Source organism: Solea senegalensis, linkage group LG2 (genome assembly GCF_019176455.1).
Source record: "Solea senegalensis isolate Sse05_10M linkage group LG2, IFAPA_SoseM_1, whole genome shotgun sequence".
NCBI classification, from domain to species: domain Eukaryota; kingdom Metazoa; phylum Chordata; class Actinopteri; order Pleuronectiformes; family Soleidae; genus Solea; species Solea senegalensis.
Window position 1 is genome coordinate 30,274,501 of NC_058022.1, and position 25,945 is coordinate 30,300,445.

At 40.6% G+C, this 25,945-nt stretch overlaps 1 protein-coding gene across 1 annotated transcript; it reads right to left on the reverse strand.

Moving 5' to 3' along the window:
- Window positions 1-423: 423 nt before the first annotated feature.
- On the reverse strand, window positions 424-9,202 carry LOC122783662 (protein phosphatase 1 regulatory subunit 29). Its single transcript, XM_044048452.1, has 2 exons — window positions 8,572-9,202; window positions 424-8,223 (listed from the first exon to the last, which is right to left on the reverse strand). The coding sequence occupies exons 1-2, from the start codon at window positions 8,899-8,901 to the stop codon at window positions 5,704-5,706; spliced, it is 2,850 nt and encodes a 949-aa protein (XP_043904387.1). The 5' UTR covers window positions 8,902-9,202; the 3' UTR covers window positions 424-5,703.
- Window positions 9,203-25,945: the final 16,743 nt, after the last annotated feature.

Consider the following 25,945-nt stretch of genomic DNA (forward strand, 5'->3'; position numbering starts at 1 on the left):
GGAATTGTGACTAAATATAACCACTAACTGTGACAGGTTCCCATTCAAGCCAGTGAATGAATCAACAAACAATAGTCTTTGTCGTGGAGAACAATAAAGTGGAGTTTTCATGGATGTAAACAGGCACCATTTTGAGACACCTCCTCTTTGCATTGCAAACTCCACCGGCCTGGAGCAACAAAAGTAACTGCAGTGTCTGTACATAATCCAATCAACAAAATAATAATTTAAAAAAAACACTTGGTAGGGAAGTAAATATAAAGTTACAGATACAAAATGGCAAATATGTCTAAAACCCAAAAATCAAATGTACTTGAAAATGTCGTTTTCAGCCCCCATAGTTTTTGTTTTCATTATACGTCCACTCATTGTACACAACGATATCTTTTTTGTCTCTCCAAAAAATACAGGGAATCATGCAAATATAACAACTTTTCTTTTATGTAATACATTATGTTAAGCTTTCTCCATTTCTCTTAAACCTTTATATCATATATCATTGCTCGTATTAAAAGTCGACCCCTTTTATGTACCAATGCCCCCCTATAACCCTCTCCCGAGAAAAACCCAAAATAAAAAAAACAAAGACAAAAGTCCAACTGAAAATAAAGGAACACGCAGACATATCAAGATTTCAGGCTGAGTATAAAACATCAATAGAAGCTTTTTTTCCTTCTTTTTTTTTTACTTTAGTATTTTTTTTCTTTTATATACTTGTGTACAAAATTCACAGATATTTCACATTTTTAAGTCCTTTATCCATCTTTGGAGACAAACAGTTTCAACCAATGCATAATGTGTGCGTGTTAATAAAGAAAATGATGTTTGTCTCTGTGTTTGTGTGTGTCGTCATGAAAAGCTGGAACTGCAAATCTTAGCCCATTTTGGCTGACAACAGATTCTCAAATGCTTTTCTGCTCAGAAAACCTTATTATTTATTTAGAATCACCAGTGGTTTTTCCACCTTAAATTCATTTTCCAGCCCAAATGGCTGACAAAGAAATTTAAAGCCCCACGCAGACTGCATGCATAGTTTTGAGCTTAGAGTAGCTTTATCTCTTTATTTATTTATTTATGAATTCATTCGCCAGCAGAGTTGTCCAATAGGACGTGTGAATATAATAGGGATAAACGTAGTCTGCAACATTCTGATGAGTTTCAGTTGTCAGCAAACAACATAAACTGCGGAGGCAAAAGTAAACAAACAAGACTATTAACGCAGTTTAGGAGCCCTCTTTCTGCTGCTTCTTGCAGAGCGTTTGGCAGTTGGAACGGAATCATTGGCAGTGCTCGGCCCATCGAAGCTGTCTCTTAAATTACAGAGTTGGAGTAGATAAGTTTCATTTGTCTCGTCACTCCCAAGACAAATACAGATTCACATTAGAGCGCAATTAAAATGGTATGCATTTCATTTTGAACACATGAGCCCTTCACAAGGACACATTACAGTTGTAATCTGCTCAAATCAAATTCAGCACATTATCCATGCAGGTTATTCTCCCATGCGGTAAACTAATGGAGTTAATAAAATGATATAAAGGGACAACGGAAACCAAGTGACAGGATATGCAGTGGTGCTAATACCTGGCTGTCACTGAGTGGAGCTGAAGTTTCACTCCTCAGTGCTTTGAAAATCAAATATCTTTCAATGAACTGGTCGCACAGTTATGTTCAACTGTCGCATGTTTCAGCACAGTCATGCTTCCACAGTTATTATACCAGATGTCTGCCTGTATTAAGCCAATAGCCCCGTCTTTGCGCTACTAGCTCTGGACACTTTGCCCATTACGTTTTTATTTTAGTTCACTTTAGTCAGACCGTGATTCATCCTGATTCATCCTGACTCACATTGCCATGTTCCATTTCGCCATCCTCTCTTGCAGTAAGTAATTGCTGGTGAGAGCTTAGAAGGAGGGGAAAAAAATGAGATCATTGATATATACAACATAGTAAAAAAAATGACTTGTTTGTTATACAGAGTGTATCTGCCGTCACAGCTGGTAATGTACAGTGGATGAATTCATTTTAAATCTAACAATGTGTTATCAAGCAAAAGAATGACTAAGATTCTCTCACTCCTTAAAGTGATGTCCCACATTCATGGAATAAATGGGAGTCACAAAAAGGCTGAGTGTGGTCTTCTTCTTTTTTTAATGGAAACATTAATCACTTCTTTAATTAATTTATACACTGATTAGACATAAATCCGCACCCCCATTGTGAGCCTCGATTCATTACTTAAGAAAATAGAGTTGCGTTTGTCCAGGTTTTGAATATGAAAAAGTGTGAATTCTACAAAAAGCATTAAAGAGCAGCACGTTAATGCCATGTTTCCACCATGATAAGGTTTGGTTTGGTACAGCACGGTATGGTTTGGAATGGTAAAGCCCTGGGTCAGGCTTGCATGTCAACTGAGAACAGTACCTTTACTTAGTAGGTAGTGCTTGGATGGCCACGTCAGCAAGATACGCAAGCGTGACATCGTAACAGTGTGACAATAAAAAACAACGACATTGAACGCAACAAACTACAATGGACGACATCCAGCGGCTCGTTTTTTTTTCCTGATTGGTTTGTGGCCGTTTGTCTCAACAACACATCAAGCTTTGTATGAGAATAGACTGCAGGCATTTGTCTCAACTTCCATGGGAGATTTACACTGATAGCAATCAGTCGCTCAATCAGCTGACTGTCATGGGTGGATCCAGTCTAGCTCCACCCTGAACTAACCACGCCATTTTACTCTGATACCCCAAGAGAAGGGGAATGGTAGGGGCTGGTTATCTTGGTACTATTCCTAATGGAAACACAAACAAATATGCACCATACTGTATCAAACTGATCCGTTCCACACGGTGGAAACACAGCAAAAATCAGCAGGTTAATTACTTGAGCTCTGTTAATCGAAACATGTACTCCTGTAGATTCATACATTAGGAATCAGTAATGTTTTAGTTCATAATAATAACATAATCATAAAAGCCATTTTGCATGACTAGTGATTATGATTTAAAGCAATTATTAATCATGACCAACACAATATCACCTCCCATTTCAACAACCGCTTATATAATAATTATTATTCAAACAATTGGCACTTTTAGCTCACCATTGTCTCACCAAAGAGTTAAATTTGAGCAGAAGAGCACTTGAACTAGCATCTGTCTCCTTCTACACCTTCAATCTATACCTTCTGAAATGCATTAGTATGGTTAATGTGTAAATTTAAATGCAAAAGAACCTAAATACAATCCATTAAAACTTTGATTAACATCATTTTCTGTCACATTATATATTTTCCAGCTTGGTGAAAATAAAACAAACATTTCTGACGTTGCTGAGTGTCCATTTTTGTGAACTTAGTTATGGCAGTTGAGGATCTGAGGAGTCAAACACACCAAGTTCCTTTCTGTGGGATTAAGTACTCTTACAGTGTAACAGAGAGAAAACCCTCTCCTCTGATTTGTTGAGAGTCTGAGTCGATCACAGTAGCAAGTTCCTCTTTAAACTTTGTTATCTCAGATAACAGGAGATCGGTGGGAGACAGGGAGAAAAAAAAATCACATGGTCATCGTATGGTGCTTCATTTTAAAAAGAAAGACACGTAACGCCAAAAAAATACACTGAGGCCCTTGATTTTACATCTGTGTGAACAGCCGTCGATCACGAACACTCCGAGGGACATGACCTCTTGACTCTGATTGTGGGGAAGCGACAGTGCTATAGATGTTTCATTAAAAAAAAGAAAAAAGAGTGGAAGACATACACAGATCAATGTGCACATACCAATGCACACCACCCTTTCTCAGTTTAGACCCAAGTCCCGTCTACAATAAAATGACTTATTTCTATCATTTAATAACAAGGGACTGTTGTGTTTAGCAATGAATCTAGTATGGGTCAAACTAAAAAAAAAAATAATCAAAACATTCGTGAAATCAAACTTGTCATTATAATATGTTTTCTTTGAATATAATCAGTGAAAAAGTGAGGCGTATGGATTATGTTTTCACATTTTTAGGGTATGATGTCTCAGATTGTGTATGTTAGCCGATGATGCATAATTTTAACAGCTACACAGCACTTTGGGTAAACAGGCTGCCCTTTTAGCAGAACGCCAGGCAATGAAGTTATCATTTTAGGTCACAAGTAGATTTAGATAGATGAGGATGGATAATACTCTACATGAATGCAGATTAGACCATGGTTGTGTTAGCAAGAGGCACTACGATATGAATCTGAGCATTTTTCTCATGTGATGTACTATATGTTTGGAAAATACATTGAACATTGGTGATATTTTTTTTTTTTTACATTTGTCCATGCCATAAATAATCTAGTATTGTTTAGACTCAGACAACCAGCCACCGGGCAAGATACTGACAACTATCAATTTAAATCAGTTTGGGCATATACAGTAAAATATGACAAGGCATGCCAACACCCACTTACACTGACCACTGTGTACCACACACAATCATGAGGCGTAAAGTGCAAGCAAACATGCCTGTCACAAGTTGGCTAATTAAGTTCTCAACAGACAACAAGAATATTAATTTCCAGAACAAAAACAGACGAGTTGGCAGTAATTAGAAGTGTCCTTTCCCTCTGTGCCTCTCTCTCTTAGTTTTTTTTAATGTTAGAGGATTTGCAATGTACTGTGCTGCTCACATTGGATGATGTAAAAAGTCTTGCCCATAACGTGCTTGTAATTTACTTACATTCACAGTGGCTGCAGAAAATTACGTTATTTGTATGACTCATTTTCTTAGCTCCTTTTTTTCCTTCATATGCCCTCTGACTTTCAATTTCTACTGGTCACAAATGGGTCACATCCCACATTCCTCACTGTAAGAGAATCACAACGTAATCTGCCACTTTGTCCATGTCCCTACTGTCGGGTAAGTGGCATATAATTTCCTTAATAAACTGAACATTGTTTTGCCACCCCTTCATATTAAGCCATTATTTAAGCAGCCAGTGGAACATTCTTGACATCACTCAGTGAACCACCCAAGTTGGGAAGATGTGAACACATAAGGGTGCAATCACACCACTATTCTGAGGCCAAGGTTCCAATTGATTTTCTTCCTGTGTGACGGATGCTATTGAAATTTCAGCTGCATTATAGATCTCATTGAAGAGAGACAGGGCCTGTATTTGACAAATTTGTTGACCGATCAGTATAATAAAACACATTTCCCGCCCCATCATAGTCTACCTTCATGTCCAATCACATCCAAGAACACTGCAGATTGACAGATCACCCATACAAAATAAGAATCCCACAACCTGTGAAGGATATCAACATTGACCTTCTGTAAATAGATGACAACATGGCACTGACAAAGATTGTCCATAAATCACAAAATGTGATCACTTAAACAGCAATAATTAGACATTTGAAATGTTCTATAAATAAAACACACAGAAACTAAATGAGAATGACTACGAAATTGGGCCACAGTGAAATATAAAATAATACACGATAATTACTCGCAAATCCCAGGCACAGTTTCACAGTCCTTGCTCTCAGCACAATATTCTATACACCTAGCATGCCAAGAACACCCAGAGGCAAATTTACTTTGTACATTTTTCCTCCCCATTAATTTCATATGGTTTCTCTGGCTGGCTCACAGGGCCACCAAGAAAAGAAGTATCCAAACTCTTTATCCCACAATGCTTAATTTGATCCTACAGTCATAGCTTCTGCTGCGCTGAGACACCCTTCCAATAATCAAGGATGTCATGCAAGTCCTCGCCTTTGGCGAATTGCACCTTTTTTCGAAGGGCATTACCGGCCGTCACATAACAGGCCTCATCACGCTGGCCTTTCCGGTATGGACGAAAGCGCTCCCAGATCCGCAGTGAGCTCTCTGAGGAGTACTCTGGGCTGGAGGAATAGCCAGAGTAACTGGAATGGTGACGGGCAGGCGAAAGCTGGGAGTAAGATGCTGCATCCCTGCGTGAGCGGGTCAGGGGCTTTAGGAATGAAACCCTTTGGGCTGGGGAGCCCTTGTGGGAGCCTTCATAGTAGAGAGCTGGGACAGAGTGGCGGTGCTCCGAGCAGTGGTAGTCCTGCTGTACTTCACACTGCTGCTGCTGCTGCTGCTGTTGCTGTTGCAGCTGTTGCTGCTGCTGCAATATTTGCTGTTGATGAAAGTGGTGTGACTTCTGGCTGTCCTGATGTTGGCCACCAACACCACCACTGTCGCATCCACCACCACCCCCTCCACCACAGCTCCTACTTTCCACCAAAGGCAGCCTCTCTAGAGGCTCTCCACAGCCCAAGGGACTGGCCCTGTCTGGGTACTGCTGCTGTTGTTGATTACAGGCATCTGGGCTCCTTGGCTCAGGAACATCCAGGCTATAGACCCTAGCGCCTCCACGTTCCCTGTCCCGATCCATAGAACCACAAGAGGTGGTGCTGCACTGTTTTTTGACCGCATTTACAATAACCACAGCTGCATCTGCACTCATTTGACGCTGAATGGGACGTACAGCAGTGGCTGGTGGAGGGGGCCTGTAAGGGGGAGTGACAACAAAGCCGCCACCACTGATTCCTGGGCGCTCAGAGAGAGGGGCATTCAAGGCAGGGAGGGGAGGTGGAGGTGGTATTTTATTTGGAGCAATAATTTGACAAGTCTCTCCCCCTTGGTTGAGAGCGATTAGGCCTCGAGTAAGGGAGGACGCACTATTAGGGGGAGGGGAGGTGGGATTGGAGGAGGTATGGTCACTTGACGCCCCAGAAGCAGCAACTGCTGCTGCATCTAACTTCAGTGCATCGATGCAATTGTTAATGATTTGATTGACCTTGTCTACCTCCATGGCAATGGTGGATATCTCTGATGCAGATCCATGGCCATCATCATCTGAGTCATCCCCAATATCAGTTCCATCATCATCCCTCAAGTCACCCCCCCTCATTACTCCATGCCCACCATCTCCTATCCCTACAGTTCTGACATCCATATAGTTTCCTTTACTTGTAGCTCTGGCCTCTGAAAAGGCAGTGGCCATCTTTTCCACTTGTGGGATCGAGGAAAGTCTGGAGGAGCTGGTGTTGGCTGAGTGGAGCATTCCCAAGCTGGAGGATGTTGACAAGGGAAGTTTGCTTCCATGATGGTGCTGATACTGGTGATGTTCTCTGGACTGCTCCTGAAGCTTATGGACTGCTGATGGATCATTTGCCACTGCTGCTGCTACCTCAGGTCCATAGCGCATCTCTAGGATTGTTTTCTTGACACAAATGGACTTTTTCTTCTCATCATGCATGCGTTTCTTTCTCAGACAATAGTAGACAAGGCCTAAAATGATAAGCATTCCAAAAAGACAGCCCACAATAGTCATTATGTAGTGAGTAGTAGTCGAGGGTGTAGGGAGGCTGTTGTCTGGAATTTGAGCACGAGTGGAAAATTGGACGCAGGTGTGGTTGTATCGTTGAGAGTTGCGAATAGATCCAACACAAAAGGTGTAGTTATTGTGTGGTTTGAGTTTGCTGAGGGTGACCATCTCTTTCTTGTTCTTCAAAGTCATGACATCTGACACAAATGTGTCGTTGTATTGTGTTAGAATATACATTTTACTGAAGGGATTTGGAATCTGCACTAGTAGAGAGGCTGATGACAACGAGACACGATGGAGCTTGATGCTTGGGACGAGGGGTGCAGTGGATGATGAAGAGGTGGTGGGCTGGTTGTACGGTCCGGCAACACCAAACATCTCTGGTCCCATCCCAGAAGGTCCATCCAGATCTGGTGGGAGAGATGTCATTCCTGGAATCATCACTCCATTTCGGCAGCGATGGTACAAAACGTTTTTGGCATTACGACCAGCGTGGCCAGAAGCAATGGGACTCAATAAAGGAAAGCCAAACATTTCCCGTGGTGTCTCACACTGGAGGCGGTCATAGGTGTGTGTGACATTGTTGAAGGATTCCAACCAGCTTAAAAAGCTCAAGAGATCACATCCACAATGAAATGGATTGGCTGCAAGTTCACACACCATTAGCCGCATTAAAACAGTAAATGTGGATGGATCGATGCGGGCAAGTTTGTTGGATGACAGGTCAATGCTACTCAGGCTAGGGCACTCCCAGAATGCATTGCTGGCAATTACCTCAATGAGGTTGTGCTGGAGAAAGAGGCATTGCAGGCGGCCAAGCCCTCTCATCATACCCTCAGTTAAGTTTGTCAACTTGTTGTAGCCCAGCTGTAAAACCTGAGATAAACACAGAAGAAGAGGAAGCTTTAAGTCATGTACTAATATACTGGCTTCACTGATAACAGTGTGTTCAGTATATTAATTCTTTCATTATAAGTTTTCATTTGTGGACTGCAAACTGTTAAGGTTAGGTGTTTTCGTCTGTTGCTCGTGTTTTAGAAACCTTCTGAAAGTGGAGGCCAACATTGTCAAATGTTTTGAATTTGGATTGCAGAAACCATTGTAAATGCTAAAGGTCGCTGGTGTACATAATTTTCAATGTAAACATATATATACATATACATGTGATCTTCAGGTGTAATGCATGTTGTCTTAAACTCAAAGCTTTGTCCATTTCCCTCTCACCTGTAAGTTGGCTTGGCCTGCAAAGGCTCCATCCTCAATGTAGCTGATTTCGTTTTTGGTGAGGTTGAGGTCAGTCAGATTGGTGAAGCGATACATGGAACTAAAGAGCACAGCTTTAAGTTTGTTCTCATTAAGTCTTAAGTCATGGACTGTGTTGTTGATGTGTTGGGGGATAGTCTCATAAGGTGGCTGGTTCTGACTGCAGATTGCCAGCCACACATATCCTTTGTCGCCCTCAATGAGCCAGCAGTCCCCATTGACCACATTAGGAATGAGGGAGACAAATATGAGGGAGGGAAAAATAAGTAGAATGGAGGTGGCACCTTGCATGATGCCAAAGAAAAGGAATTATAAAGAATAAGAATTTGTAATTATTAAAGAGAAAATCTGGGACAGGCAAGTAACTATGTTTTGTTTGCTGGGGAAAGGGATTTTCAAAAAAGGAGAAGGGTCCAGATCGGGTGCGCAGAAGGGGTAAAGGCCTCACAGTGCTAGTCACAGCTTTAGGGTTGTCATGGTTATTAGCAGGGGATCCACGTTATGTAATATCTTGTTGGGCTGCAGGGTGGTGTAACACAGCTTGTCTTCATACTCTCCCGAAGTAGACTTCAGAGCTGAGTGACCCACATGGATGGACCCTTGGAATGATGAGGTTCAGCTATGGAGATAAAAAAAAAGAGGCAGAAGGAAAAAAAAACATTAAAATGTGAAATATATATTATTTCAAAAGTTTATTTACTATTTTCCACTTGCTACAGACACTATGATGTCTATAATCTTCAGTAATACATTCTGATAGTCATTCCTTTGTCTTGGAATTAATCTATTCACTGACCCTGAATGCATTCTGAAATCAATGTCATTGAACAAGTGCTCTTTCAGACAACTGAATGTGCATTTAGTCATGCACTCTTGGATCACCACCAGATTAGTCACAAGGTTATGACTGTGCACTGTGTACATGCTGTGTTAACGCTTAGTGGTGGGCAGGCCTGACACCCGGGCTTGGAGGTGGCTCTCAGAAGTTACTAGAGCAGTGTCTGTAGCAAGTGTTGCTCATGTTAACAAAGCAATGGCAATGTGGTGTTTTATCCATTTGTTTGGTGCACTTAATCTAACAAAAACAACATCCAGATGAAGCTCTCGGACAAGGCTGTTCTCCCATTGCTGATCAAGCAATTCATTGCAGCCAGGATATTTTGCACCACTTTCTCCACAATGCAGCGTGCTGTGTTGTTCATGCTTACGGCGAAACTGGCCTTGTCTGAGACCTTTGTCTGGATAGTGTCGAGTGTGAGCGTAAGTGCTTAAACTAATGGAAGCAGGTCAACAATAAATGCAGCCCCATTTAGAGTGAATGAGAAACATTTCGGTTAAAACCTCCTCTACGTACACATGAGGGCAGCATGACATCATCACGCTTTGACTGGTGCTCAAGTGTACAAGTCAATCTCTCACCTCACCAGTCCTCACAGAGATGGCTTTCCCCAAACATTAAGCCCAGCAATAATCACCCAAATGCTGACACCACATTGTCTCCACAGACATTCCTTGTTATGACACGATCCTGCCAAATTCCAAGCTCTCTATCCCATCTGCATGTCATGTTAATACCAGTCAAGTGTTTACACAAGGAGAGGATTAACTGTCTGTTGCATCATGACAGACATTGTCCACTTGCCAACTCAGCAGCTGGAGGGAACAGATTTACAATTACAAACACATTACACAAACATGGACACTAATATGGACCTGTGCCCTCGGACAAACAAGTGCATGTTTAGACAAACACAGTCAACATCTGTGCATGTATGTAAACATGGATTTGTTCACAATGTATTCTGAGCTACACACTGACGGTATATTGACATTATCTAACTACGGACATCCACACCATTTATGCAACCTGTTTCACATTCCTTTGATTTCCATCATCATTCTATGAAGCCAACAAAAAAAAAATCTCTCTTTCTCCTTTGTACTCCAAATTAGACTTATTTTTCATTCCGACAGAATTGAACTCATTCCAGTCTATTCTCGTCCAAGCTCCCCAGAGCTGCCAGCAGAGAATCGGGTCTATATCCTATTTTCACTTTATTTATTACTGCAGATTCTTCTATTACCTAGCTATGTGTGAAACAGTATGCATTACTATGCAGCTGTAATGATTTTAGACACCTCCTGGGTTACCTGTCTCCTCCTATTAGGCAAAAACAGGCAACAAGTGTGGTTTCCAGTGCCATTAGTGTTTTAAAAACTGATGGAAGATGGATATATAGACTATTCTACATCAAAATGTGTATATTCTGGTGACAAGAACACATCTGCAATCTTCATTTCAATTACTTAAAGGATCCTCAAGATTGCGACGTTACCTCTTTGATTTGATTAACACCCAACTTTATCCCCGACTGCTTCAAACAGACCACACTGACAAAAGAATTATCACAGCAAACATCCCTGTCAGGGTTGATTTTTCAGCATTTGGGAAATACAATGAGATTGGTGTTTGAGGTATAAAAGTTTCTAGTTCTATGGCTCATGACATCCCAACTGGATATACATTGACTTAATACTACATTGGTTTGATATTCGCACAGGACTCAAACCACTATATAGTCAGACGTGCACGGCACCGCATGACAAGGCTCCACTTTACACGGTTTGGTTTGTTTTCCATTACTATAGTACCTCCTCAATGTGGACGGACTCATCATAGCACGGCTGAATGAAACCATCATGACTTTGTTTTCAAGTGACACACACAACCTAGTGACTAGTGACTTGTGAAGCAGTTATTTCATTTAATTAAAAAGATTTGTTCACAGAATTGTTCAGTATCGTTCAGACTGTCTGAAAGGGATTGTGATGCGGCTGTATTGTGCTGTCGCTAAATACACCATAAACCTTAGTTAAATGTTGAGATTTTAGAAATTTCCTTGCTAAATGTTGAAGATTACCATATGTCTTCAGAATTTTCAGAAGTGTTTTTTTAATAAAATATGTTCTTGAAAAAATGATTGAACATAAAATTTGTTCAGCCATTTTAATACAATTAAACGGTGCTGTACAATTGTGACTCACATATTCAGAAATTTCATTTCAAACCTTATTAGGTACACATTTAGTGAGAGGTCCATAGCACCAACATAGCATGACACACATGTTACTGACACACTTTTACATAGAGTACTGTTGTGATTTGTTCCATTGCTCCTGTAGTAATCCCTGTTCAGCACTTAATGCAACACTGCCTTACAATTCATTGTTTTGCCTCCCGGTCTCTCTCACTCAACTGAGAGGTTTACCCCTTCCACATGAGACGTGATCTCATTTGGTGCTCCACATAGGGATACCCAGAGGGTTTACATGTAGGAGGCAGGAAGCACAGCAGTGCGTGTTTAGGGCTATGATTACATAATTAGGGATATGGGACATGCAGAACACCTGTCTCAAAGGAAAATAGAATGATTCATAAGACGGATCAACGTATGGACATGTAGGATGTGTTAAAAGACAATGTTTTTGCAATGCAACACGACTTATTTGTTAGGTTTAGTTTAGATATGACAAATATTGATTTTTTCGAAACCATGCAAGCATGTTTTTTGCTATATAAAATAATTATATAAAACCATCCATTGACTACTGCTTTATCCTCCACATGAGGGTTGCAGGGTTGCTGGTGCAGGTGGACATAGGGCAGTCGATCTCAGGGCCAACACGCCCACATGGCCCATGAAATAAAACTTTTATGCAAAACAATTGAATTAGGATTTTATATGATATAAAGTTTGATTGATACACCTGCGGCCGTCGACAATGACAGTAAACTAATTTCAGCAGATCACAGCAGTAGAATCAGTTCTCATCGAGGAAATGAATAGGTGAACAGGTGGTATGGTTCTAGGGTAGCTGCAGGTGCCCGACTTGTCCTACTTGCACATTTACTTGAATTATGTGTGCCAACACCTTTTTGAAAAGCCTCATTTAGTAACTTAATTACTACAATGCATCACAACGCAGTGAAGTTACACCTGGAGTTGCTAACTGAACACCATTTAGTGGAACACATAAACCACAGATTCTGAGTAGAGTTTTAAAACAATTTTGTATTAAAAACGAAGTAAAATTATGGTCTCTGCTCTGGAAGTTAATACATGTAAAACACACCTGTATACACCACTTTGATTAAAATAGTGGGTTACTTTCAATTGAAACGTATGTCGACTATACTATGAACTCTTTAGTGTGTGTGCTTGTATTTGTTACCTCTTTAGGGCGTATTCTGGCATATACACTGACCTTGTTAAGACCAATCATCCTCATTTCTGAAGCACTGGTTTATAGCCAAGATTTGAATTATAGTAAGTTAAAATTAGGGATAAGGCTTTTTTACATTATTAACTTTTAAGAATTTAGATAATGCCAAACAAGCACACACATACCCTCTTGTGATATATATGTGGAATAGTCAACATAAAAGCTAAGATCGATCTTCACAGTTACCCTGGAGACACGCCTCTGATTGACACTGTGAATTAAGCCTAATGATAACAGCATAGGATGTTGTTGGCATTCACATCAAATCACCACGTCTCTTCCGCTTCATTAGACACAATGATGAAATTCTCTTCTCTGAATTATATTAGTATCCAGTGTACATCAACTTTGACAGGTGTTGGAATTGGAGCCGGTCCATATCTCTTCTACTGTATTACAGAAGTGACAACTGTGCCGCACCCAAATATGAATTTATTGGCTGGAACCCCTTGTGCTGCTTGCTGCATATGATGCTGTCATTTTAAATTGCATCGCCTGTAAAATATACTGTATGTACAAATTCAGCTATCAAATGAGTACAAAGAAAAGCAGATTAATGGGCATAAAAGTGCAAGGTCACTGCACCTTTGTTTCAATTTGGGCACACAATCTGTTCGTAATTAAAATCTTATTCATTTACACAGCTCAGCAGCTTGTTACTGTAAACAGTGGGACGGGAACATCATTATTCTGAAAGCAAAGAAAATTAGATATTCATCTGAGATCAGATAGAAAATGCAATTAGCTAATGTTGATCTAAAATGTTTATGTAAAAAATTGAATGGAAATTTGTTTTGAGGAGAACACATTAATAGATGAATGAATTTTATACAAACAAAAAATAAACTGCCATTATATCACAATTAACGAGTAAAAGAAATTTGGACACTGAACAAAATGGTGATATATTATCTGATGATATGCTATATGATATTTTGATGTCCACAATCAAGTTTATTTTTTGAACCCATCAAGGAAACAACCCTTCCCCAAGAAATATTGAATCCAGTGAATTGTGTGGCTTTTATACAGATAACTGTTTTTCCCCCAAGTGGATAATGATGTGGAGACCAAAAGTCAATATATTAAATAGTCTCTTTGTAACGGCTGAGCAAAAAAACAGACGACCCAAACGCAGATTTCAAAAATGAACAATTTACAAAAATATAGTAGGCCTGTAAATACTCTGCAAGAACAGAAAAATGTGTTCTCTCCCAGGGCTGCCAGAAAAGAATGACAACATTATGACATTATTTTCGTTTGGGAGTCCTTGCAGCTTGTTCTAGATCTGGGCAGAACTTTTTTTCTCACGTGGTATCCGACAACTATTGTGTAATTGGCCAGAAATTTGGAAAACAAGTGAGCGTGGTTAATGCAGAAACATTGTCATGTCCTGAGGACTTCCCAGGAGTTTTGCACATGAGTTTCTTGTGAAGTATGAAATGTCCTGGCCAGAACTAACTTTGTGCTTGTTCTTGCCACCTCGAGAAAAAGAACATATTTCTCTGTTCTTGCAGAGTATGTACAGGCCTTCAGAGCAAAACATGGAACCAGAGCATGAACAAACACACGGGACTGAACTTTGACATAAACTAACAAATAAACCCCCAAACCAAAATGAACCAAATCAGACAGTGGGGAGCACAGAGACTAAATACACTGGGAAGGCAATCAAACACAGGTGAAACACATTAGGGCGGGGCAGACAGTCAGGGAAGACAGGACAGGAAGCAAAACTGGACTGGGTACACACAAGGAAAAACTTCAAAATAAAACAGGAAGCAAAGAAAAACGGAGAACCAGAAACATAACTCAAGGTAAAGATAACGACATAAAGTTCAAACTGAATAAATGTTCAACAGAAAGTGCCCTGGAAAATACAAGGGTTGTGACACTCAACACCATTTTTTACATTTACATGATAATCTGGAAGTAGAGAAAGCGCATAGTATCCACTTCTAATTGGAGAATCAAAGATAATAGATATAATTCATCAACCATACCAGACCAGCATCTCTGCAGCTCCACACATGACCATAAACAGTAGATATAATTTCCAATCTCAGCTTTAATTTCACTGCAAAAAGACATACAATATTATCTATTTTGTTCTAAAGAGAAGGCCCAATGCATGTGTGTGTGTAAGATTCTGATATGAATACTTCTTTTACTGATAGACACTGTATATCTATAACCTGTTTCCATCTCCTACCAGACCAAATCATTAATAAGAACCATAGATGTGTCTCCCAGGCTTGCTTAGTTCCCTGGGACATAAAAGATGAGCTGAAATTTAGGGCATTACCAAAAACAAAAAACATGAGAATGATTGCTATCAAATATCTAAGTCCCCTTTTAGAAACCACATTACTATATACTGTTGTAGTTGTTGAAAAGATAGTAGGGTGTGTTGATAAAATACGTTTTCTAAGCTTGTTATGCCCTCGCTGATCCAAGCCACAAATCCCTGGTCCTGACGACCAGACAGAATATCAGGGTTATTCAAAACAGGAGTAAGAGGTGAAGTAAACTGAGAATGGCCCTCTCTGTTACAGCCTCCAGAATTTAATTGTGCTTAAGGTGATAGGGTTAGAACACAGGTCCTTAGCACTGACTGAGTGGATTCAATCAAATGTAGTGGTGCTAATTGGTAGAGTTGCACATTTGGCACATCTAAACCCCCATCAATGTGAGTTATCCTTGCTCTTAGTTACTGGGTGTTGTTTCTATGTCAGTTGCATCTTGACAATGATGCATCACCAGCCCATAATAACATCAACCCCATTCCCTCTGTTTGCTTTGGTAATTTGTCTGACAAACGTAGAGCTATGCTTCCAAGCAGAAGCCATTGAAGCAGCTGCACAAAAAGGGAGAGCATTTTGTTTTTAAGGTTTGTTTTAGGGTGTTGCACCGGCATTAAGACAGAAACACTGTGTGGATGCTCAGTCACTCTCTCACTCATCTTCTACCACTTCATCCTCCACATGAGGGTCATGGGGAGGGCGCTGGTGCCAATTCCAGCCGACACAGGGCAAAAGGCGCGGTACACCCTGGACAGGTCGCCAGTCCATCACAGGGACACATAGAGACAAACAACCATTCACTCTCACACCTATGGTCAATTTAGAGCGTCCAATTGTGTGCATATGTTTGTACAGTTGGAGGAAACTGGAGAAAACCCATGCACACACATAACCGGTATTAATTAATGAATTGGAGAAGAACTGATTCATTAAATAATTCATATGACAACTGCATTCTTCTCCCCAGTTTTATCAGTGCCAACTTTTTCCCTTTTTCAAGGTCTGATCACTCTACTCTGCCGCTCTCGTTCTCCCTCTAGCTCTTTTTTTATTTTCTCTACTACTCAAATCCCTGTAGTGAGTCTTTTTATTTGTTCCTGTCTCATAATTTCCTGGAGTTTGTCTCTTTTTCCGAGTTTCCTGTATCACACTGCTTTCTTTCAGCCAGCGCTGTTCTTTTACTTCCCTCTTGTCCGGGCCAGTTCTCTTGAGGACATGTGTAGTGCAGAGAGACGTTTGGCCTGTGAGCAAAACACCATTTCCTCTCCACTTCACACCAGGTTTAGAGATGAGACAAACACAACTACACACACAGGATGAAGCTCCTTTGTGAGCTTCATTCTGTGTGTGTGTGTGTGTGTGTGTGTGTGTGTGTGTGTGTGAGTGGAACAGCTGATTGTTTTTTTCAGTGGCCATGACAGGAACCTGCTGTATGAAACACTGTTGCTTGTTCACCGTGGTCATTATAGTTAGTAATTACGAAAACTATAATTGAAAAACATTTTCATTTTGTATACAAAATACTACATATGTGGTGTATTTATGTTTCCTCTATTTGAGGCAGCCTTTTCATTCATAATAGAATGGTTTCAACTTGTTTTTGTTTACAGTGTGGGACATAAGACTATGCAGCTTAAACATAACATTCATTATGTAGTTAATTGGGTTGAGTTAGTTCATCTTAGTGAATCAAAACTTTCGTCCAAGAGTTTATTAGGGTTCGAGCAACAAGGTTGCAAGAACCCTATTGAAACTGGAAGGATTATTATTATTATTATTATTATTAGGGTTCGAGCAACTTGGTTGCGCAAGAACCCTATTATAATCGCTAAGATTATTAGGGTTCGAGCAACTTGGTTGCGCAAGAACCCTATTATAATCGCTAAGATTATTCTTATTATTATTCCTCCAAATGAATCGCGTTTTTGAGGCCTTTCCCATGCCCCAAAACTCACCAAATTTTGCAACCCCATCAGACCTGGTGTAAAATTACGTATATCAATGTTTCAAGGAATGTGCGTCAAAAAATGGAAGAGGGCGGGGCTAAAAACTGACGCAAAAAACTTCTATTAGGTCATCTGCTCTCTGGTTTAACGCACATGAACGAAACTTGGCACACATGTTCATGAGGTGGGGACGGTCAAAAAAGTCGATGACAACTTCCCTGTGAATCCTACAGGAAGGACGCCATCTTGGATTGCACGCCAAAACAGAGGCGATTTTGGCCATTTCGCACCATCGGTATTTGAACGAACTTGTCCCAGAGCTTACATGGAATCACGTTCAAACTTGGTGAGGTCACTGTGGACAAGTTGAGGATCTTAAGTTATTAAAATGCTTCTTATAAGTATCATGGTTTTCAAGATAGGGGGCGCCAAATTTGGGGAAAATTACGAATTTCTCGCAACGCACAACAAAACTCTTATAACTTTGTGATGGAAGGTCCGATCTTAACCAAACTTGTGTCGATCGATGATGGGCCCTTGCTGAAGATGCCTATGCAAAAACTGTCAAGTTTGTAAACATCGCCTCCTGGTGGTGGCAGAAAATCTAAAAAAAAAAGTTACTTTTACAATTTCGGGAATAACTTTTACAGAAATTATTGTATCAAACTCAAAATTGGTTAAAAGACTCTAAACACAAGGTAGACTATGCGTGCTCAATATGATGGCGTATCGTTACATGATGTTGCCATGGTAATGATGCAAAGTCGGATTTTTGCGTCAAAAAAACACACTGCTACAACTTTGCGAATCCTAGTCCCATCTGAACCAAACTTGCTAGGATTGATGATAGTCCGGCCCAGAAGACGTCTATATGAAAATATTCAATTTCGGGAACACCGCCCCCTGGTGACAAAGACAATATGACCCTTGGTATTTGAATGAACTAGTCCTAGAGTTCTAGTGCGATCACCTTTAAACTTGGTCAGGTCACTGTGAACCAATTGAGGAGCTTAAGTTATCAAAAGTTTTTTAAAATGTCTCATGGTGTACGAGATAGGGGGCGCCAAAGTGGGTGTAAATTCCTATTTTTCACAACAAAAAGCAAAACTCTTATAACTTTGCGAAGGAAGATCCAATCCCAACCAAACTTCCTATGATTGATAATGGGTAGTTGCTGAAGGCGACTATATTGCTGAAAACAATACATTTTGAAAACAGCGCCTCCTGGTGGTGGTAGAAAATACAAAAAAAAAAAAACTGTTACAACTTTGCCAATCCTGGTCCAATCTGAACCAAACTTGCTGGGATTGTTGATAGTCTGGCCCTGAACAAACCTATGTGAAAATATTTCAAGTCAAAATCAGCGCCCCCTGGTGAAAGTGGACGGGCCAAAAACCTGCTCCACCCCCTAAAACTTGTGGTCCTGAGGAGCACGTTTAATGTACATGCACAAAACTTGGTACACGTGTTCCTTAGGTCGGGCCGGTCAAAAAAGTCAGCGTAGCCTATGCTCTAAAACTAACAGGAAAGCCGCCATCTTGGATTGAAAGTAAATGTATTGCAGATTTTGGCCATTTCGCATCAATGGTATGTGAACGCACTTGTCATAGAGCTTTAATGGGATCACCTTCAAACTTTGTGAGGTCACTGTGGACAAGTTGAGGATCCAAAGGTATCAAAATCTTTTCATTAAGTATCACGGCGAACAAGAAGAAGGGCAGCAAAGTTGGCGAAAATCACGATTCCTCGCAACACACATCAATTTCTTATAACTTTGCCATGGAAGGTCAGATATTGACCAAACTAGTGACAATCGATGATGGGCCCTTGCTAAAGATGTCTATGCAAAAACTGTAAATTTTGAAAACATCGCCTCCTGGTGGTGGCAAACAATAGGAAGTCTGGTATTTCGCAACACACAACAAACTCTTATAACTTTGCGATTGAAGGTCAGATCTTAACCAAACTTGTGATGATAGATGATGGGCTTTTGCTAAAGATGCCTAAGCAAAAACTGTAAATTTTGGAAACAGCGCCACCTGGTGGTAACAGAAAGTACAAGTTCACAATTTCCCTTATAACTTTAACAAATTTCCTTGTATCAAACTCAAAATTTGGGAAAACATTCAAAACACATGGTAGATGATGCGTGCCTAATATGATAACAAATTGTTCAACAGTGTTGCAATGACAACACTGCAAAGTCAGATATTTGCGACAAAAAACAAACTGCTACCACTTTGCGAATGCTATTCCAATCTGAACCAAACTTGCTAGGATTGATGATAGTCAATCCCTGAAGATGCCTGTATGAAAATATTCACTTTCAAAAACAGTGCCCCCTGTTGACGGCAGACAATATGACGTCTGGTATTTCGCTACAACAACAAACTCTTATAACTTTGCGATAGAAGGTCAGATCTTAACCAAACTCGTGACGATCGATGATGGGATCTTGTTGAAGATGCTTGTGCAAAAACTGTACATTTTGAAAACAGCGCCTTCTGGTGGTAACATAAAATACAAGTTCACAATTTCCCTTATAACTTTAACAAATTTCATTGTATCATACTCAAAATGAATGAAAACATGTAAAACACATGGTAGATGATGCTTGCTGAATATGATAACAAATCGTTCAACGGTGTTGACATAAGAACACTGCACAGGATCTACTCTACTGAGTGGTTCGTCAGTGCAGTAACCTTTGTTCGCCACATGATGGAGGCATTTGCCTACAAATCTATCAAATCTAACATTTACAGTTTCTCATGCTGCTCTGAAAGGGAAAGATGGGGCAAAAGGTACTGCAAGAGGGGCCAAGGAAAAAAAAAACAGGGAAAATGGGAAGAGAGAAAAAGTAACAGAGGGAAAAAAGAGAAAATGCACCCTAAATTCTTATACCATCAGATGTTCTATCACAAAAATAACTAGTTATTTCTAAAATTCAGCTTCAATTCTGATACCATCAGTTGTTTTTCACAAAAATAACAACTTATAGACAAAATCACACTGTTAGACCTCAGACCTCAGACCGGCCCTGAACATGTCTGTAAAGGATGACCTCCTTACAGGAAGTACAACTCCCGAAACAGGAAGTAATGTCTGACATTCTCCGATCCACACGAAACTTATTATGTAAGTCAAGGTACCTTCCCTAAACATGTTTACGGACACGCCTTTCACCCAACAGGAAGACGGCCATTTTAAACGGACACGCCTGACATTGCGCGGGGATGCAGCTGAAAATAACCAGTACCACAAGCAGTGAATGAACGGAAGATGAGGAAGAGGACTCGCGCTGCAACGTGGACGCACGGGGACTCGCGAGCCGTCAAGCTCGAACCCGTTGATTACCGCTTGCGGTACTAGTTCTTATTATTATTCCTCCAAATGAATTGCGTTTTTGAGGCCTTTCCCATGCCCCAAAACTCACCAAATTTTGCAACCCCATCAGACCTGGTGTAAAATTACGTATATTAATGTTTCGGGGAATGTGCGTTAAAAAATGAAAGTGGGCGGGGCAAATAACTGCTCCACCCCCTAAAACTTGTGGGCCTGAGGAGCACGTTTAATGTACATGCACGAAACTTGGTACACGCGTTCTTTAGGTCGGGATGGTCAAAAAAGTCAGCGTAGCCTATGCTCTAAAACGAACAGGAAAGCCGCCATCTTGGATTGAAAATTCATTTTTTGCCGATTTTGGCCATATCGCACCATCGGTATTTGAACGAACTTGTCCTAGAGCTTACATGGGATCACGTTCAAACTTGGTGAGGTCACTTTGGACAAGTTGAGGATCTAAAGTTGCTAAAAACTTTTTAATAAGTATCATGGTGTACGAGAAAGGGGCCGGCAAAGTTGGTGAAAATTTTTATTTTTCGCCACAGGCAACAAAACTCTTATAACTTTGCGATAGAAGGTCACTTCCCAACCAAATTACCTAGGGTTGATGATGGACCATTGCTGAAGAAGTCTGTGGAAAAACTGTACATTTTTAGCACAGCGCCTCCTTGTGGTAACAGAAAATACAACAAATACACAATTTCGGTAATAACTTTTACATATTTAATCGTATCAAACTCAAAATTTGTGACAACATTTAAAACACATGAAAGATGATGCGTGCTTATTATGATAACAAATGGCGCAACGGTGTTGCCATAGCAACACTGCAAAGTCAGATATTTGTGACAAAAAAACAAACTGCTACAACTTTGCGAAACTGAGTCCAATCTGAACCAAACTTGCTAGGATTGATGATAGTCTGGCCCTGAAGACACCTATTTGAAAATATTCACTTTCAAAAACAGCGCCCCCTTGTGACAGCAGCCACTATGACACCTGATATTTGAATGAACTTGTCCTAGAGTTTTTGTGCGATCACCTTGAAAATTAGTGAGGTCACTGTGAACAAGTTGCCGAGCATAAGTTACTGAAAGCTTTTTAAAATGTCGCTCGGTGTACGAGATAGGGGGCGCCAAAGTTGGTGTTCATTCATATTTTTCACAACAAAAGGCAAAACTCTTACAACCCGTAAAACTTGTCCTCCTGAGGAGCACGTTGAATGTACATGCACGAAACTTGGTACTCACGCGTTCGTTAGGTCCAGACGGTCAAAAAAGTCAGCGTAGCCGAACCTCTAAAACGAACAGGAAAGCCGCCATTTTGGATTGAAAGTACATTTTTCGCAGATTTTGGCCATTTCGCACCAATGGTATGTGAACGCACTTGTCATAGAGCTTTAATTCGATCACCTTCAAACTGGTTGAGGTCACTGTGAATAAGTTGAGGATCTAAAGTTATTAAAAGTTTTTTAAAATGTCACATGGTTTTTGAGATAGGGGGCGCCAAAGTTGGCGTTCATTCATATTTTTCACAACAAAAGGCGAAACTCTTACAACCCGTAAAACTTGTCCTCCTGAGGAGCACGTTTAATGTACATGCACTAAACTTGGTACTCACGCGTTCCTTAGGTCAGGACGGTCAAAAAATTCAAAGCAGCCTATGCTCTAAAACGAACGGGAAAGCCGCCATCTTGGATTGAAAGTACATTTTTGCAGATTTTGGCCATTTCGCACCAATGGTATGTGAACGCACTTGTCATAGAGCTTTCATGGGATCACCTTGAAACTTTGTGAGGTCACTGTGAACAAGTTGAGGATCCAAAGGTATCAAAATCTTTTCATTAAGTATCACGGCGAACAAGAAGAAGGTCAGGAAAGTTGGCGAAAATCACGATTCCTCGCAACACACAACAATCTCTTATAACTTTGCCATGGAAGGTCAGATAGTAACCAAACAAGTGACAATCGATGATGGGCCCTTGCTAAAGATGTCTATGCAAAAACTGTAAATTTTGAAAACATCGCCTCCTGGTGGTGGCAAACACTAGGAAGTCTGGTATTTCGCAACACACAACAAACTCTTATAACTTTGCGATTGAAGGTCAGATCTTAACCAAACTTGTGATGCTCGATGATGGGCTTTTGCTGAAGATGCCTATGCAAAAATTGTAAATTTTGGAAACAGCGCCACCTGGTGGTAACAGAAAGTACAAGTTCACAATTTCCCTTATAACTTTAACAAATGTCCTTGTATCAAACTCAAAATTTGGGAAAACATTCCAAACACATGGTAGATGATGTGTGCCTAATATGATAACAAATTGTTCAACAGTGTTGCCATGACAACACTACAAAGTCAGATATTTGCGACAAAAAACAAACTGCTACCACTTTGCGAATGCTATTCCAATCTGAACCAAACTTGCTAGGATTGATGATAGTCAATCCCTGAAGATGCCTATATGAAAATATTCATTTTCAAAAACAGTGCCCCCTGTTGACGGCAGACAATATGACGTCTGGTATTTCGCTACAACAACAAACTCTTATAACTTTGCGATGGAAGGTCAGATCTTAACCAAACTAGTGACGATCAATGATGGGATCTTGCTGAAGATGCTTATGCAAAAACTGTACATTTTAAAAACAGCGCCTTCTGGTGGTAACAGAAAATACAATTTCACAATTTCCCTTATAACTTTAACAAATTTCATTGTATCATACTCAAAATGAATGAAAACATGTAAAACACATGGTAGATGATGCTTGCTGAATATGATAACAAATCGTTCAACGGTGTTGACATAAGAACACTGCACAGGACCCACTCTACTGAGTGGTTTGTCAGTGCAGTAACCTTTGTTCGCCACATGATGGAGGCATTTGCCTACAAATCTATCAAATCTAACATTTACAGTTTCTCATGCTGCTCTGAAAGGGAAAGATGGGGCAAAAGGTACTGCAAGAGGGGCCAAGGAAAAAAAAAACAGGGAAAATGGGAAGAGAGAAAAAGTAACAGAGGGAAAAAAGAGAAAATGCACCCTAAATTCTTATACCATCAGATGTTCTATCACAAAAATAACAACTTATAGATGAAATCACACTGTTAGACCTCAGACCCGCCCTGAACATGTCTGTAAAGGATGACCTCCTTACAGGAAGTACAACTCCCGAAACAGGAAGTAAAGTCTGACATTCTCCGATCCACACGAAACTTGTTATGTAAGTCAAGGTACCTTCCCTAAACACGTTTACGGACACGCCTTTCACCCAACAGGAAGACGGCCATTTTAAAAGGACACGCCTGACATTGCGCGGGGATGCAGCTGAAAATAACCTGTACTACAAGCGGTGAATGAACGGAAGATGAGGAAGAGGACTCGCGCTGCGACGTGGACGCACAGGGACTCACGAGCCGTCAAGCTCGAACCCGTCAATTACCGCTTGCGGTACTAGTTATTATTATTATTCTTATTATTCCCCCAAATGAATCGCCTTTTTGAGGCCTTTCCCATACCCCAAAACTCACCAATTTTTGTGACCGCATCAATCCTGGTGTAAATTTACGTCTGAAAAAGGTTCGGGGAATGTGCGTTGAAAATTGAATGTGGGAGGGGCCAATAAGTGCGGCGCCACCTGTCCAAATTCACCATGACCAACACAAATATCGCACATGCACGAAATTCGGTACACATGTGTAGTGGGTCAGGATGAAGAAAAAATTACATTATGACCATGATCCAAACCCAACAGGAAATCCGCCATCTTGGGTTGATTGGCGATTTTTCGGCGATTTTGGCGAATTCGCAGCAATGGTATTTGAACTAACTCCTCCTAGAGTTTTCGTGCGATCACCTTCAAACTTGGTGAGGTCCCTGTGGACCAGTTGAGGAGCTCACGGTATCAAAGGTTTTTTCAAATGTCGCATGGCGCGCGAGATAGGGGGCGGGAAAGTTTGTGATGATTCTGATGTTTCGCATCAGAAAAACAAAACTCTTATAACTTTGCGATGGAAGGTCCGATCCGAACCAAACTTGCTATGATTGATGATGGGCCATGGCTGAAGACGTCTATGAAAAAACGGTGAAGTTTGAAAACAGCGCCTCCTTGTGGTGAAAGAAAATACACAAAAAAAAAGTTTTTTTACGATTTCGGGAATAACTTTTACACAGATAATCGTACCGCACTCAAAATTGGTGACAACAGTCAAAACACATGGTAGATGATGTGTGATCAATATGACGACGAATCGTTTAACGGTGTTGCCATGGCAACGACGCAAAGTCGGATTTTTGGGACAAAAAATCAAACTGCTACAACTTCGCGAATCCTGGTCCGATCTGAACCAAACTTGCTAGGATTGATGACAGTCCGGCCCTAAAGACGTCTATATGAAAATATTCAATTTCGAAAACAGCGCCCCCTGGTGACAGCAGACAGTATGACAGCTTGTATTTCAATTATCTCCTCCTAGAGCTTTTGTGCGATCACCTTCAAACTTGGTGAGATCAATGTGGACGAGTTGAGCATCAAAAGTTATCAAAAGCTTTTTAAAATATTGTATGGCGTACGAGATAGGGGGCGCCAAAGTTGGAGATAATAATAATTTTTCACAACAGACAGTGAAACTCTTATAACTTCACGATGGAAGGTCTGATCCCAACCAAACTTGCTATAGTTGATGATGGTTAGTTCCTGAAGACGACTATGTTGCTGAAACGGTACATTTTCAAAACAGCGCCTCCTGGTGGTGGTAGAAAATTCTAAAAAAAGAAACTGTAACAACTTTGCCAATCCTGGTCCGATCTGAACCAAACTTGCAAGGATTGATGACAGTCCGGCCCTGAACACGTCTATATGAAAATATTCATTCTCAAATACAGCGCCCCCTGGTGACAGCAGACAGAATTACATTTATAGTTTTTGATGCTGCTCCAACAGGGATTGTTGTATCCACTTGAAACTTAGTATGTGGGACCCCAGACCCTTCCTCAACATGTCCGTAAAAGGTCACCTCCCTACAGGAAGTGGAACGCCCGAAACAGGAAGTAAAGTCTTACATTGTCCGATTGACACGAAACTAGATATGTGAGTTACGGGACCTTCCCTGAACATGTTTCCGGAGACGAACAGGAAGTCGGCCATTTTAAACAGGAAGTGCCCTCTAACTTTGCCGTACATTGTACAATTTGCACGAAACCTTATATGTGAGTTAAGGGACCTGTCCTGAGCATGTCTGCAAAAGATGACCTCCCAACAGGAAGTGGAATGCCCGAAACAGGAAGTAAACTCTAAGATTGTCCGATCTGCACAAAACTTGATATGTAAGACAAGGGAACTTCCCTGAACACGTTTACGGACGCGCATTTGACCGAACAGGAAGTCGGCCATTTTAAACAGGAAGTGCCCTATAACTTTGCCATACGTTGCCGATCCCCCCCGAAATTTGGATCGA